Genomic DNA, 14,768 nt, shown 5'->3' with positions numbered 1-14,768 from the left:
TGATGAGCGGTGCCTGGTTTTGTCAAACGTAACACCCGACATTCACCTCAAAGAGTTCAATTTTAGTCTCATCAAACCAGAGAATTTTGTTTATTATGGTCTGATTGGTGGATTGCTGCACAGATGGTTGTCCTTCTGTAAGGTTCTCCTCTCTTCACAAAAGATCGCTGGAGCTCAGACAGAGTGACCACTGGGTTAATGATCACCTCCCTGACTAAGGCCCTTTTCCCCCTATCACTCAGCTTAGATGGCCGACCAGCTCTAGGAAGAGTCCTGGTGGGTCCAAACATCTTCCACTGACGGATGATGGAGGCCGCTATGCTCTTGGACCTTTCAGAGCAGCAGAAATTTTTCTTTAACCTTCTCCAGCCTTGTGCCTCGAGACAATCCTGTCTTGGAAGTCTACAGACAAATCTTCATGCTTGGTTTGTGCTTCGACATGCACTGTCAACCCTGAGACCTTATATAGACAGGTGTATGCCTTTTCAAATTAAGTCCAATCAACTGAATTTACCACAGGTGAACTCCAATTAAGCTGCTGAAACATCTCAAGAATGATCAGTGGAAACAGAATGTACCTGAGCTCAATTTAGAGCTTCACAGCAAAGGCTGTGAATAGCTTACTAGTCAATAGTGATTTTTCAGCTTTATTATTTTTAATAAATTTTCAACAATTTAAAAAAATTCTTTTTTTCACGTTGTCATTATGGGCTATTGTGTGTAGAATTCAAATAAATGAATTTAATACAATTTGGAATAAGACTAACATCATAAAATGTGTAAAAAAAAAAGTGAAGCGCTGAATACTTATTGGATGCACTGTAAGTTAACTTGTGAATTGTGTGGAAGCCAGCAATTTATTATATTATTTATTTTATTTATTTATTTATTTATTTATTTATTTATTTATTTATTTATTTTTTAGTTTTGTTGTTTTCTTTGTTTTCTTTGCACTGAAAGATGCAATTAAGTACTTTGGAGGGAACAAAAATGTATAAATCACATTTATTAGTGTGCAAATTGGTGTAAACACACAGAGGCAGGGAGGTGAAGCACAGATCAGTTTGATACAGTGAGGGTGAACGTTACACACAACACACGGAAATATACTCTCACATACAGCTTTATCATTTCAACATTCACAGTGAGGAGACGAAACCGACCACCAAGCTTTATACAGCAAGACACTTCACCTTCACAACATTCATACATGAAAATACACACACGTCCAACACTGGCTTCTCCTTCAGATGACCAGATATTGATGAATTTGGTCCAGTAAATGAGTGTTCAGACTATATATTTGTCATAGCTGTTTTGATATTAAAACCTTTTTTTTTTTTTTTTTTTTTTACCATGCCATATGAAGCTGACCCTAAAGTGTACTCTTCAAAGTTAGTGGCCAGTGCAAAAGCAGAATCTGTTTTTCTTCTAACGCGTTACACCATGAGCTTTGATTAAAACTTTTAAGGTTGCCGACTGTTTTCAGGCTTATTACAGGTGATATTCTTGGCAAAGATGTTTCATAGCACCCAGACTGATCTCCTACAATATATTGCACTACAGTAGACACTGTAGTTACAAAACCCTGAGGACAAACACCTCTCTCGTGCTATTAAGGCCCATTCACACCAAGGATGACCATAATCATACATGACTGATAACAATTAGCAACATCCATAACACCACTATACCGATAACTGCACAGAGAAATGCTAGCGGGAACAATGTCGGGGCAGATAAACAATAAAACGATGATAAAAAGCCAAAACCAAATTTAAACATGAGGTTGTCATTCAGTGTGTCTCTATGTAGTTCAGGTAGTATGGCAAGCCGTTTTATTGAAGGGTTCATCCAAAAAGAAAATTTCCTCAGCATTTACTCACTCAAGTGGTTCTAAACATTCATGAATTTGTTTTTCTGGTAAACAAAAAAGAAATATTCTGAAGAATGTTAGATAAACAACCATTGACTTCCATGGTAAGAACAAAAAATACTATGGAAGAACAAGGCTGCTTATTTCCCTCATTCTTCTTCAGTATGTTCTTTGTGTTGACCAGTAGTAAGAAACTCAAATAGGTTTGGAACAAGTGGAGGATGAGTAAATGACTTTTATTTATTTATTTATTTATTATTATTTTATTATTATTATTATTTATTTTTTTTACTTTTTTGGGGGCGAACTGTGCCTTTAAATCTAAAATTTGTATTTATCTCTAATTTAATGCTGCAGATTTTAGTAATTTATTTTATTAGGGATTTTTATAATAGAGATGCCCTTGACTGAAGTTTTTTTTTGTCAACTAATAGTTGTTTATTTTTAACCATTAGTCGATTATTTGATCATTAAACATGTAAATCACAATAATGAGCATTTAATTGTCTGTGCAGACTAATAAGTGCTAAATGCATAATGCACAGCACACCGGCAGAAGTAATGATTGTGAATGTGTGAGGGGAAAACCCATATGGGGAGACTGCATTAATATTTGAACAAGTTATTTATAAACTTTCTTTGTTTATTGGCTTGAGATGGAGTCTGAGACATGAGCTCATTATCTCCACAGTGCTGAATGTGTCTGTGTGTTCAATACGGATTACAAAATCTGACAATATGTTTCCTTTTAAAACTGGATCATTTGAAACTATATTTATAGAGTTTATCTATATTTATTTTATTTCTTTTTTTCTTTGACGTGCTCATATTTCAGAAAGACTGGTTTGCTTCCATTATTTTACAAAAGTGCAATGTTTTGTTGTTATTAGAGCACACAAATAAACAGTCTTTACTGATTTGAAATCTAATACTATTTTCTGTAATGTGTATTTATATAGCGTATTTTTTGTGTATGGTTAAACACCCAAAGTGCTTCACAATCATGAGGGGGGTCTCTTCCCACCACCACCAGTGTGCAGCATCCACTTGGATGATGCAACAGCAGCTACAGGACAACAGCACCAGTGCGCTCACCACACACCAGCTATTGGTGGCGTGGAGAGACAGTGATAGAGGCAATTCAGTGGATGGGGATGGTTTGGAGGCCATGATCGTAAGGGCTGATTGAGGGACTTTGGCCAGGACACTGGGGTTACACCCCTACTCTTTACAAGAAGTGGCATGGGATCTTTAATAACCACAGAGGGTCAGGATGTCAATTTATCGTCTCATCCGAAAGATGGCGCCCACTGACATTATAGTGTCTGCTTCACTTTTACAGGGGCATTAGGACTGACACAGACCACAGGTTGAGCGCCTCCTGCTGGCCTCACTAACACCACTTCCGACAGCAACCTAGTTTTCCCATGTGGTCTCCCATCCAGGTACTGACCAGGCTCAGCCCTGCTTAGCAGTAGTGAGTAACCAGTCTTGAGCTGCAGGGTGATATGGCTGTGGCATATCTGTAGTAGGGTTGTCAAATGTATTGACATCAGTACTAATCAAATCGAGTTTGTACATCCGTTTCTTGTTAATATTTAAGCAAATTTTAGATTGATTTACAGTATTATCATATATATGACAGATCAGCTGATAGATGCAGCTTTCTGAGGTTTTAGTGTCAATATGTCTGTTCACACTTGAGCAGTGAGTTGTGAATCGATGAACATCAGAGCCAATCACAGTCACATCTGTTCAGCTTGTGAACACAATGGCCAATCAGCTGTGTTTAAGAACGTGCTCAACAGCACTCAAATAATGGCAGGAATTAATCGATTGGTATCAAATCGGTACTTTTGACAACCATAACTGAATGCGTACATGATGCGTTTTTTACTGTCACACCATCTTTTTCATATTTTTTTCCCCATAGGGAGAATGTTTTCCTGTCTATGTTTTTGGTATCAAATTGTATGCCTTTGCTTCAGAATTTACAAAGTTCTAAAATGATTTTCTAAAAAACGATTGTCAATCATGATGTGTGCATGGACATGAGACCTTCTGACCTACAGAATTTGTATGCCCACCTTAATCTGAAAGGACCAAAAATGTACTTTGAAAGTACGTTTGAAAGCAAGTTATCGCATTAGTTGTCGCTCTGACTGCTCTACATTTCAGCTTGAAGACATTATACAAATAGTGCACATTTTTTCTGTTAACAAAACATTTTCTTTTGCATTTCCTGCCTGATGTGCTATTACACTAAATTATGTTTGCTGTTTGTTTAAACTACTTAAGTCAAATAAAATAAACTGAAACAACACAATTCTTGTGTTTTTTTTAGGACAAATTGATGTTTAATGTTCTATCCAGTTAAATTAGTAAAAACTTCTACAGTAAGTTACCTTAATTCATTCATGTTGTTCCAATAGAAAAAAAATTGTGTAAAACCCAGATTTTTTTTGTTGTGTGTGTGTGCAGGGGCATATAATGCTGGGTTCCACATAATTCTTTCATGTTGTCCCAACATAAATCGTTTAGGTTAACTTAATTGATTTTACAAATTTAAGTAGATTGAACATAATCTAATTAAGTTGTCCCCAAAAAAACCTTTAAGAATTGTGTTGATTTAGCTCATTTGAAATAAGCAGTTTGAAGAAGCAGCAAAAATAGTGTACAGCATGATTACGGTTTATAAATAAAAATAAAATCTGACTAACACAATTTTGGTCAAAGAAGCCTGTTCTTATCGACAAGTGGTTATTTGTGGAATCTTAACTAGTATCTAATGACCAGATGCTAGAATCTTTTTAAAAAGGAATACAGAATATAGATGATACTAATAAGTACTAGTAGCATGAAATAGACTCTAGTAAGTTTTGCAATAGCTCCTGGTGTGAACGGGTCTGTACAGTTCACTGTTTGCCTGGTCAAAATAATTCCCACTGACGTGCAGATTGAAGGAGTGTGTGCTGCAAACACCCAAAAACTGCTCTGGAAATCACAGATATACAATCTTAAAATCATCTGTTGCATTTTCTCTTTGATAAGCACAGGTGGCAGTTATCGCCTGAAGTCTACTTGTTAGTGTGTTACATAGATTAGTTTAGTAGTAGAAAAATATTACAATGAAATGATAAATTCACGACAAACAAATAAGGAACAATCATTTATGAACACACCTACTGTATTTGTGATACAACATTGCTTTTGTCATGATTTAAAAAAACAAAAGATGCAGATATAAAATATGGTGTATAATATACCTATGACTAAAATTGAATGATCTAAATTACAAAGGCATAATGTAGTTTAGTATTGACTCAATAAAAAGCTTCAAAGTAATGTTTTAAGGGAAATTCAGTACCATGCACCTTAAGTGGTTTGTTGGTGTGCAGCGTTTCACTTAGTATGAAAATCAATAGGTGATGGCACAGTTAGCTGTAAATAAGAGATATTAAAGCATGTCTTTTAAATCATAATTGTGTTCACTACAGTGCATCTGTTCCTTACAGTGGTAGAGGCCTATGTTTTCTTTTATGTGAATAACAAATCCAGTAATAAAAAAAGGGAGTAGTTGTTTAACGACACACAATTTGGCTTTTTTTTTTATTGTTTTGAGTTTTAACGCCCAAAAAATCTGTCATTATTGACTCTTGTTCTAAGCTTTCTGCTGAGCACAGGCAAATAAATTTTAGAAAAAATGTTGATAACCTAACACTTGTTGGTATATCGACTTTCAAAGTAGGAAATAAAATATATATCTGTAAACATGAATTAAAAACAAAAGTAATTAAAACTTTATTGTTAAAGGTGCAGTAGGTGATCTGCCTAAATGCTAACCAGTTAGCATAATGTTTGAAAAAAAAATTGTCCCCTATAAAAGCCACGCCTCCTGAAATCACACGAACGCGCACATTAAAGATGACCGAGACCCTCTAGATCAGGGGTCTCAAACTCAATTTACCTGGGTGCCGCAGGAGGCAAAGTCTGGGTGAGGCTGGGCCGCATAAGGGATTTCACAAAAAAAAGTCCTCAAATGTCATTATTAACAGTTTTTATTATTTCTTCTGAACATGAAGTGTCCTGAACATTAATAGAACATTGAGTGAAGATTATGAACAGTTCTTCTGAACATGGCATCTTTTGCCTACTTCTTGCTGCCAGAGACTTGACAGCGCTTCTTCTCACAAATCTGAACCACATTTGGCTTTAGAGCGGAAGCAGTTGAGACCCTCAGTATGGCTTGAAGATGATCATCATTAAGTCTAGACCTGTACTTTGACTTATTGAAGTCCTAGGGAAAAAAGTGGGGGAACTCACTCAAAACTTCCATTCCCTCACCTAAAAAAAAGGCGTATATATGTATAAATAAAACACCCCCACCCCACTCCAGTCACATCAGTCTGTACCAGTCTGTATCTACCTATAATATCAATATATATAAGATGCAGGGCAGGCACGTGAACACATAGGGCTCAACCTGTGCAGTGCACATGCCCTTTTTAGTCTTGCATAGAAAGTGCCCTTCCAAAATGATCAAAAGTGCCCCCGCGACGCGACACACCCTCGGTCCCGCCCTTCAGTAGGCGCGCGATAACATCGCGCTCGAGTACGCGCGCGACAACACAGCTGATCAGAACGCACGCGACAACGCGCATTGAGTGACAAGCGCGCTGTGTACGGATAGAATCAGCGGAGCGGGGAGCGCTCTCTCTCCCCGCTCCGCTGATTCTGTAAGAGTACAGCGGTCGGCGCAGGCCACAAAATATTGCACTGAGGGCCGCAAATGGCCCGCGGGCTGCGAGTTTGAGACCCCTGCTCTAGATCATGTCATTCGCCAGTTAGAAAACTTTTAGTAGGCTACTTTATAATACTATCATTCTAAATGAAAAACAGTTATATTATTATATCTAGCACCGCTTCAGTTCTGTAGTTAGTGAGCAAAACTTGTCATAATGTTCAATATTAGTCCCACTCTAACACGCTTTGTCCTAAAGCGACTACTTTATGCTTACTGGTTGGCCGGCAGCATGTAGAAATTACACTAATTACTAAGCCATACTTACATGCTATTTTAGACTGAATATTCAAAATAGCATAGAAAACAATATAGGGAGCGCATCACAGGTTCTCATTGTTCAAAAATGAACCAATGAGAATATAAAACCAACTTTACCTCAGTAAAGCAGGCTAGGCGGAATAGCCATTTTTACATATGGTTAATAAAAATCGACATTAAATTTGCTGTAAAAGATCCCTCATGAAACTGAAACGTCATATCAATCTTTCGTCAGAAGGTTTCAGTTGGTGAACAACACTTCTGTGCATATAACCTATTCATTAAAAACAACAACAAAATCTACATCAGCTTTGCGTTACTAAAGTTTTAAAACATAACATTACCTGTTAAAATAAATATTTCAGCCATTGTATCATCCTTCCTCCAGCTTTAAAAAGTAACTCCAATATTGATCCAGGATTTTAAAAAGTTTTAATTTAATTCAGCTTTTGTTTTTACTGCTGTCACTCATGTCCATGTGACCACAGCGCACATGTACTCTCAAACAGTGACTCTGCGTGAACAGAGGTGCGCAGTTGTGCAAATCTACATTTGCTGACTGACAGTTTGGGCTACTTATCAGAATTATCGGCCCAATAAATTTTAATTGAATGAACATTTTTTAGTTTTATATCTTACCCAGAATAAAAAAATACATATAAATACATTTAGATAATTTACCTTAAACATAACTAGGCCCAACTGGAGTCTGCGTGCGCATAATACCGCAGATTTTTAGCCCATAATTAATTCTGTTCATTTACTTGAGTAAATGTGTGTAAATCTATATTTATTCAGTTTTTTTATACTTAATTTCAGAAATATTGTTGACATGTAAAAATGTTCATCTGATTTATGTACAATGCAGTTTGTAAAGTAATATTTTCTGTCTTTTACTAGAAATATGACAAACTTGCTTTATTTGCCAAATAAAGTGAATCTAATTGGATTTGCATTGTAAACATTAAATAAAAGTAAAAAGATATTATTTTTATTTCATATATTAAGCTTTTAGTTATCATACTCCCAAAATATATCCACAGAAATCCACATACTTTTACCAAAATTCTCCACAGAAATAGCAAAAAACGTCAGCAGATTCCGTCTGGCTGAAGAGACTTTTACCCAGCACAACCAAAAATGTTTTTGAAGACAGTCACCTACTGCACCTTTAAGAAATAACTACACAATTGTTCTACAGTGTTTTGAAAGTAAATATTAAAATGGAATTTGAACAAATTGATTTCATAATAGGAACAATTTTGTTGTCATAGCCAATAGCCTAGTGTTTAAGTGGGCCAAAATATAGCACCATGGTGCTCACGGTGACCCGAGTTCAATTCCTGTCTAAAGGTCCTTTGCCGTCCCTTCTCCTCTCTCTTCTCCCAATATTTTTTTGTTTGTAACCTCCACCATTCTATTTAAATTAAAAGTGAAACCCCTCTAAAAATAATAATAATCATTTTAAAAAAAGATAAATTTTGTTTAACTTTTAATGAACTGAATTACATGGTTTCAGAAGTTTCTTTAATTATTGTTATTTTATTTATTTATTTTTAGTAGTATTAAGATTGACCATCACAATGTAATGTAGACTAGAAAAATTACAAACAGAAAAAAAACAATTCATAGGAATTCATAGGACCCTACAGTGGTCATCATATGTTGTATGAATGTGACACAGTGATACAGTGGGACATGTTTGACTACTTTAAATATATATTACCTGAGGGAAATATTTCAGTATGGATCTGTGTCTGCTCTCTGATGGGACAAATTACACCACATGCTGCAATTGTACCATAATTATTACAATATAATAACATTGAGAACTGATCTTGTTATAGATTCTACAACAGCAAAAGACCACATCCAGTAAATCCACCTGGTTACAGGTAGTGAGACATTCTTCTTAAGTCTTTTCATTCATTTTTCGTGAAAACATCAATGCCCCTAGTCGATTTAAATTACACACAATAAAAATATATAAATGAATTATAAGAAATCATATTTACATTATTTTTGGTATACTACTGTATATTGGGCCCTTTTTTCTTACTAGATTTATAATAAGTTCACTAACAGAATCATAGGGATAACAATGAAAGGCAGATGAAGGATTTTTATATATGGAGTGCTAAATATAGGAAAATCTCATTTGGAATGATTATGATTTCAAATATTTGAATATATTTAAAATCTGCAAATCCTACTTGTTCTACTATTTCAATGTGCAAAAAAACAACTGGGGAAGCATAGTAGTAGTGCCATGTGTACCTGGCATAATACATTATCTGTATCACTAACATTGTTGCCTTTTATTAAAAAAAGAGTCATAAAGATAAATATTAAGTGATATAAAATAGAAAAAGGCCAGATATTTGAAAGAACATCAACGATGCTCCGCGATTAAACATGTGAATTGCATTACATTCTTGTTTTTGCTGATTACACATCTCAGTTGAGTTTCTACAGTATGCTTATCAGTGCTGAATGTTGGATATGCCGCTCACAAACAGAGAGAATTCACAAAATGGTGTACCTCAAGGGTTCAATACTACGTCGACACTATTACTGGAACTCTATTGATAAAAATCATTGCACATCTACAAAGGGCACGATGTTTTTTTATGTTTCTCATGCAGCAAGTGTTACAGTGATGTACTGTATGTACAGTGGACTAAAGAGACTTGTCAAATGGCTGAATGGGATCTAAAATGTGAGTTTAGATGTGAAAAAAAAACATCCCTTTTCAACCAGACTTGGCACGTTTTGTGTTACGTACAGGATTTGATTATTCTAAGTGACCCTAGAGGGCAGAGGGTTTTGTGTGTGTGTGTGTGTGTGTGTGTGTGTGTGTGTGTTACTGTTGTTGTGTTTGAAACAGCATTCGGTTTCTTTCATTGAGTGGGTGAGCAGTCGTCCATATCCAGAAGCTCTTTGACCAGCCTCTCGCCGAACTGCGCTCGACTGTAGCGCTTAACGTGGTAGGCGTCTGACATCTTGTAGAGGATATAGGCATTGTTGATGGCAATGCTGATGGTCAGCCAGAACACTTGCTGCCAGGTCTTATTGGGCTTGTGGAAAATGAAATACCTAGTTGGAAAAAGAGTTGTAAATCCATGTGGATGCAGTACTCTTTGGATAAGGGATGCACAGAGGGAGAGTTCACCCAAAAATGAAAATCTGTTGATGATTTACTTACCTTCAGGCCATTCGAGTTGTAGGTGACTTCTTCGGTGGAACATTAAAGAAGATTTTTAGCTGAAACTCTGGTTCTTGGTGATTCAGGAAATGAAAGTCAATACTAGCACTCATGCACCAATTATCAAGCGCTATTATCTATGATGGCTCATGACTAAACAAAGGAGCTAATTTGAGTGTGCACATTGAATGTGCAAAATGGCACACACAAAAGCCCTTTTCTGTGGCTCTAACTATCAAAAAATGCCACACCATACAGACTGCTGCTTTCATATTATTTCAGCACAGTTTGGGCTAAATACAGTGTCATCAGACTTTAGTCATTAACATATTTATAAGAAACTAAAAAAAGCACATGTCAGGGCATGCCAAATACTTCACCAGAGCCTAAAAAACCCCTAAGACCCCAGAGGGCTTATAAAACCTCTTCTGGCTCATTCTGTTTTGCTGTGAGGCAATTCAACAGTTCCCACTTAGATATGCTTAGCGTTTATGGCAGGTTTGGCATGCTGTCCAGGGAGAGAACCCTGAGCTTGGAGATACTTGAGCTCAAGGCTCTTTCCCGGTCAATAAGCATATGAGGGGATTCGAGATCAGGTAGGTCTCGAGAGCTCCCCTTTAGAAAAGGGTGGAAAAGGAGGAAATGGGGTGGAAGGGGGATTCTTCCAAAACAAAGATAGAGCAATAGGGAGAAAAATTATCCATTTATAGTAAGCTTGGATCACTATGATTGGAATACTGATTACAGACGAGACGGCAGTCGTGCTTAATCATATTATGTGCTCCTCTCGAAATTAGTTTGTGAAACTTCATTCTGTTAAAAATGGGCTGACCAATGAGATTGGTTGTTTGTTCACATGCCATGGGCAGATTTAGTAATTTGGGGGTCCTTAGCAGTTCCAGCCATGGGGTCCAACAGTCCTAAAATGAAACTATTTGTACTTTATGAAATGTATTTATTTACCCCCCCCCCCCCCCCCCCCTTATATCACTGCATCTCATATTCCATGTTTTATCTTAATGCAATTTCTAAATGATTTGTTTCTTTAAAAATTAATTCACAACTAAAAAGAATGAATTAATTGATTTTTACCTGACTTGACTGCAGGACTGCAAATTTGTGTAGATGTTTTAATTATGTTAAAATAAATTTGTTACACCCTCACTATACAAAATATGATAGAAAATGATGTTATGTGTATAATTTATACTATCCTGGGGCCCTAAGCGGCTGATTACTGTTCTTCCATTTTTGGTTAAACCTGCTCCTCCTGGTAGCGCTCAAGCACAAAGGAATTGAAGATCAATAGAATTCAATGGTAAGTTACGTTTTCACTTAATTTTCTTTCATGGCTTGTAACTTTTTTTCCTGCAAACTTTTGACCAGTTGTTTGTGTGCTGTAGTGGAGGAGCTTAAATAGACCTGAAATAGCTAAGTACACAATCAAAAAGCATGAGGGTGACAACTTTGTGAGTGTCAGAAGCATAAAACATTTGTGTACAGCAGTGATTTAGTTTCTCATAAAGCAGCATCTGTGTCAGGAAGTGGTTTTGCACATTTACTAGGCAATCACTAGGCATTAAATAAAAAAAGGTCTTGCTTAAACATGAGATAAGCATGAACATTAAACGTCCTGGTGTGCATGAGGCTAAAGTAAAGTAAATTATTGATAAAAAAAATCATAAATATTATTGATAAATTCAGTTTTGAAACACTAGAGGTTCCTGATGGTACACTGAGGTCTTAGGTAAGAAACATTATATTAATCCAAGCCCACAATCTTTTGTTTCTTGTACAGACCAATTGTTTGCTTATTATGCTTAAACGCTCAATGTGCCAGTAGCCATTGACTTAATTTCAGCTAGAAATCTTCTTTAATGGTCTGATTGGAGGGAGTCACGTACATTTTAGATGTCCTGAGGGAAGGCAAATCACCAGCTAATTTTTTTAGGGGACTGAACTCTTGCTTTGATTCCTGGTCAAACTCACTTGCTGTACTTGTCATCATATTTGCAGATGTAACTCAGGTGTGCAGCGAAGGCCTCCACAGCAAGGGGACATGGGATTTCTCCACTCTTCCTCTTAATGATCACACCTACAGTAGGAGAATAAAGAAATGTCATTCTGTCCTCGTAACAAAATGATGAGCTAACAATCTAACGTCACACGCTTGCATCACAAACTAACAAAAATCAGCTAACAACCTAGTGTCACAAGCTAACATGAATCATTAGCTAGCATCACAAGCTAACAAGAATTATTATTTAACAACCTAAAATCACTAACTAACTAGAATCAGCTAAAAAAAAAAAAAATCAAAGGGGGGCTCATAATTCTGACTTGAACGGTATATATACTTTATAGTGCTGCCCACAAGTTTAAAATACGTTTGCGATGGTAGCCAGATTGAAACACACCATTTACCCACATCATTTACACACAAACAAAACATAATTTAATTTTTAACAATAATTTTATTCATTATGACACTGTTATACACTGTTTCTTTTCAATGGGTTAAAGAAGAAGAAGAAAAAAAGAAATCCACTATTTCTCTTACTTTTATGCTATTCAGGATTCATTTGCACCCACTGACAGGTCAAATCTGCTTCTCTCTTTCAAGTTCACAGCAAACTTGAATGCCAAAGAATTTTAGAAATGTATATAAAATAGTCTATGTAATATATTATCATCATCAAATTACTAAAATATTCAGCAAATGAATAATAAATGACAGAAAAGGGAAGACAATATCTCGAAAAAATTACAATAATTAAAAGATTAAAATGTTTAGATCATTTTAATAAGGCAAATGTGTTGAATAACCATTACTAATGGTGTACATCTATTTTGCAGCAAGTTTAGACCAGTCATTTCATCCTCTTCAAGTCGAGTATATACTGTAGCATACCTGCCAACACTCCCGTTTTTTTAGTCTCCCATATTTGAGATCAATCTATCACTACCCTCTTGTTTTGTTATTTCTCATTGAAAATGTCACCCCCTTCCCATATATATATATATATATATATATATATATATATATATATATATATATATATATATATATATATATATATATATATATATATATATATATATATTTTTTTTTTTTTTAGTTTTTTTGAATAAATATTTTTATAGACTGTGAACATACACATTGTCTAGAAATTGAAGCTGTGAGTTGAGTTTAGGCTCAGGTTACGTATAGAAAGTTTGGCAGAAGAGCAGAGGCAGTTTTGGCTGTACAAACAGATTATTGGAGATTCAAGAGAATTAAATATATGTCAAAATTTAATCTCCTGTTTGCCTGACCTCATAAACCAGAGGTGAAGCCATTACCACACAAACGTGAATTTGTTTACATGTGTTTATGTGCATTTATATATGAACAAGTGTTTTTTTTATGCATTTATTTTTTGACTTGTTTGCAAAAAAAAAGAAAGAAAAGAAAAAAAAGGAATGAGATTGAATTGGTGCTATGTAGTATACAGTCTTTCATTCATTAATTTTCTTGTCGGCTTAGTCCCTTTATTAATCCGGGTTTGCCACAGCGGAATAAACCGGCAACTTATCCAGCAAGTTTTTACGCAGCGAATGCCCTTCCAGCCGCAACCCATAGTATACAGCCGAAACTATAGTATACAGTATATGCTTACATTCAATTAATGAAAATGTCTGGTACCAGCCCTTAACTGTCGGTTGTGAAGCTGCTGATGTGAAGAGATCAAGGCCTATCAAAGAAAGTGAAGATCAGTGCAATACGATTAGGCTTTGCCTTACTTTATCCTATGATGCGCACAATATTCATTTAATCCACATACACTGACATAAAACCAATCTAAACTCGCAATACTATAGTGAAAATGCAAGAGGTGCTTTGCTATAGATTGTATCATTTATGCTCAATGAAACTACATTCAATGGTGTCGTATGTACAATTTTAAATGTCTAAAATAAATACTTTTACGTTGATTTATTATTTTCCCAGTACTGGGTTGCGGCTGGAAGGGTATCCACTGGCTGCTGCATAAAATATATGCTGGATAAATTGTTGGTTCATTCTGCTGTGGCGACCCTTAATAAAAAAGGAACTAAGATGAAGAAAAATTAGTGAATGAATGAATGAATGATTTATTGTTAAGAAAGCATTTATGAGCACTGCTTTTTAAAAAAAAACGAAAAAGAATTTCAGATTGGCTTACAGACGTGCCAGCTACAGTAGAATTTGAGGCCAAAGGGGGAAAACAAGAATAAACACTGAGGGTGCTTTCGCAAGATGGAGGAATTTGATCAGTTTTTAGGTTTCATATAAGATGGTGAACTTGCAGAATTTCTTCTCAAATGATAAGCTACACTTAGTCTATCTACATGCATTTTCTTTATCAGAGCAAGGCCACGAACGGCTTAAGCTTAAACCAATCGACACAGCCTTCATGGCGATTGCACCCAGGATGTAAACACATTAACCTGCTTTCTGTGGGTTTATTGAAGTCCGAATGTGTGACATATGGCAGATTTCAGCACATCCGGAAAGAGCAAACTGTAAGGGAGGAGGAAATTTGCTGCAAAACCAGATGTTTTCCTTGGTTTTCATGTAAATCCTTTGAGTGTAAAAGACCGCT

At 35.8% G+C, this 14,768-nt stretch overlaps 1 protein-coding gene across 1 annotated transcript in view; it reads right to left on the bottom strand.

Moving 5' to 3' along the window:
- Nucleotides 1-9,838: 9,838 nt before the first annotated feature.
- pgbd5 (piggyBac transposable element derived 5) overlaps nt 9,839-14,768 on the bottom strand; it is a 33,490-nt gene continuing 28,560 nt past the window's right edge. The window contains exons 6-7 of the mRNA NM_001145605.1: nt 12,133-12,238; nt 9,839-10,034 (exon numbers count right to left, since the gene is read on the bottom strand). Coding sequence (NP_001139077.1) covers nt 9,839-10,034; nt 12,133-12,238 — 302 coding nt within the window. The remainder of the gene's footprint in view (nt 10,035-12,132; nt 12,239-14,768) is intronic.

The sequence above is a fragment of the Danio rerio genome, chromosome 13 (assembly GCF_049306965.1).
Source record: "Danio rerio strain Tuebingen ecotype United States chromosome 13, GRCz12tu, whole genome shotgun sequence".
In the NCBI taxonomy this organism is placed as follows: domain Eukaryota; kingdom Metazoa; phylum Chordata; class Actinopteri; order Cypriniformes; family Danionidae; genus Danio; species Danio rerio.
The sequence above is the reverse complement of the archived record's forward strand: the minus strand, read 5'-3'. Positions and strand labels throughout refer to the sequence as shown.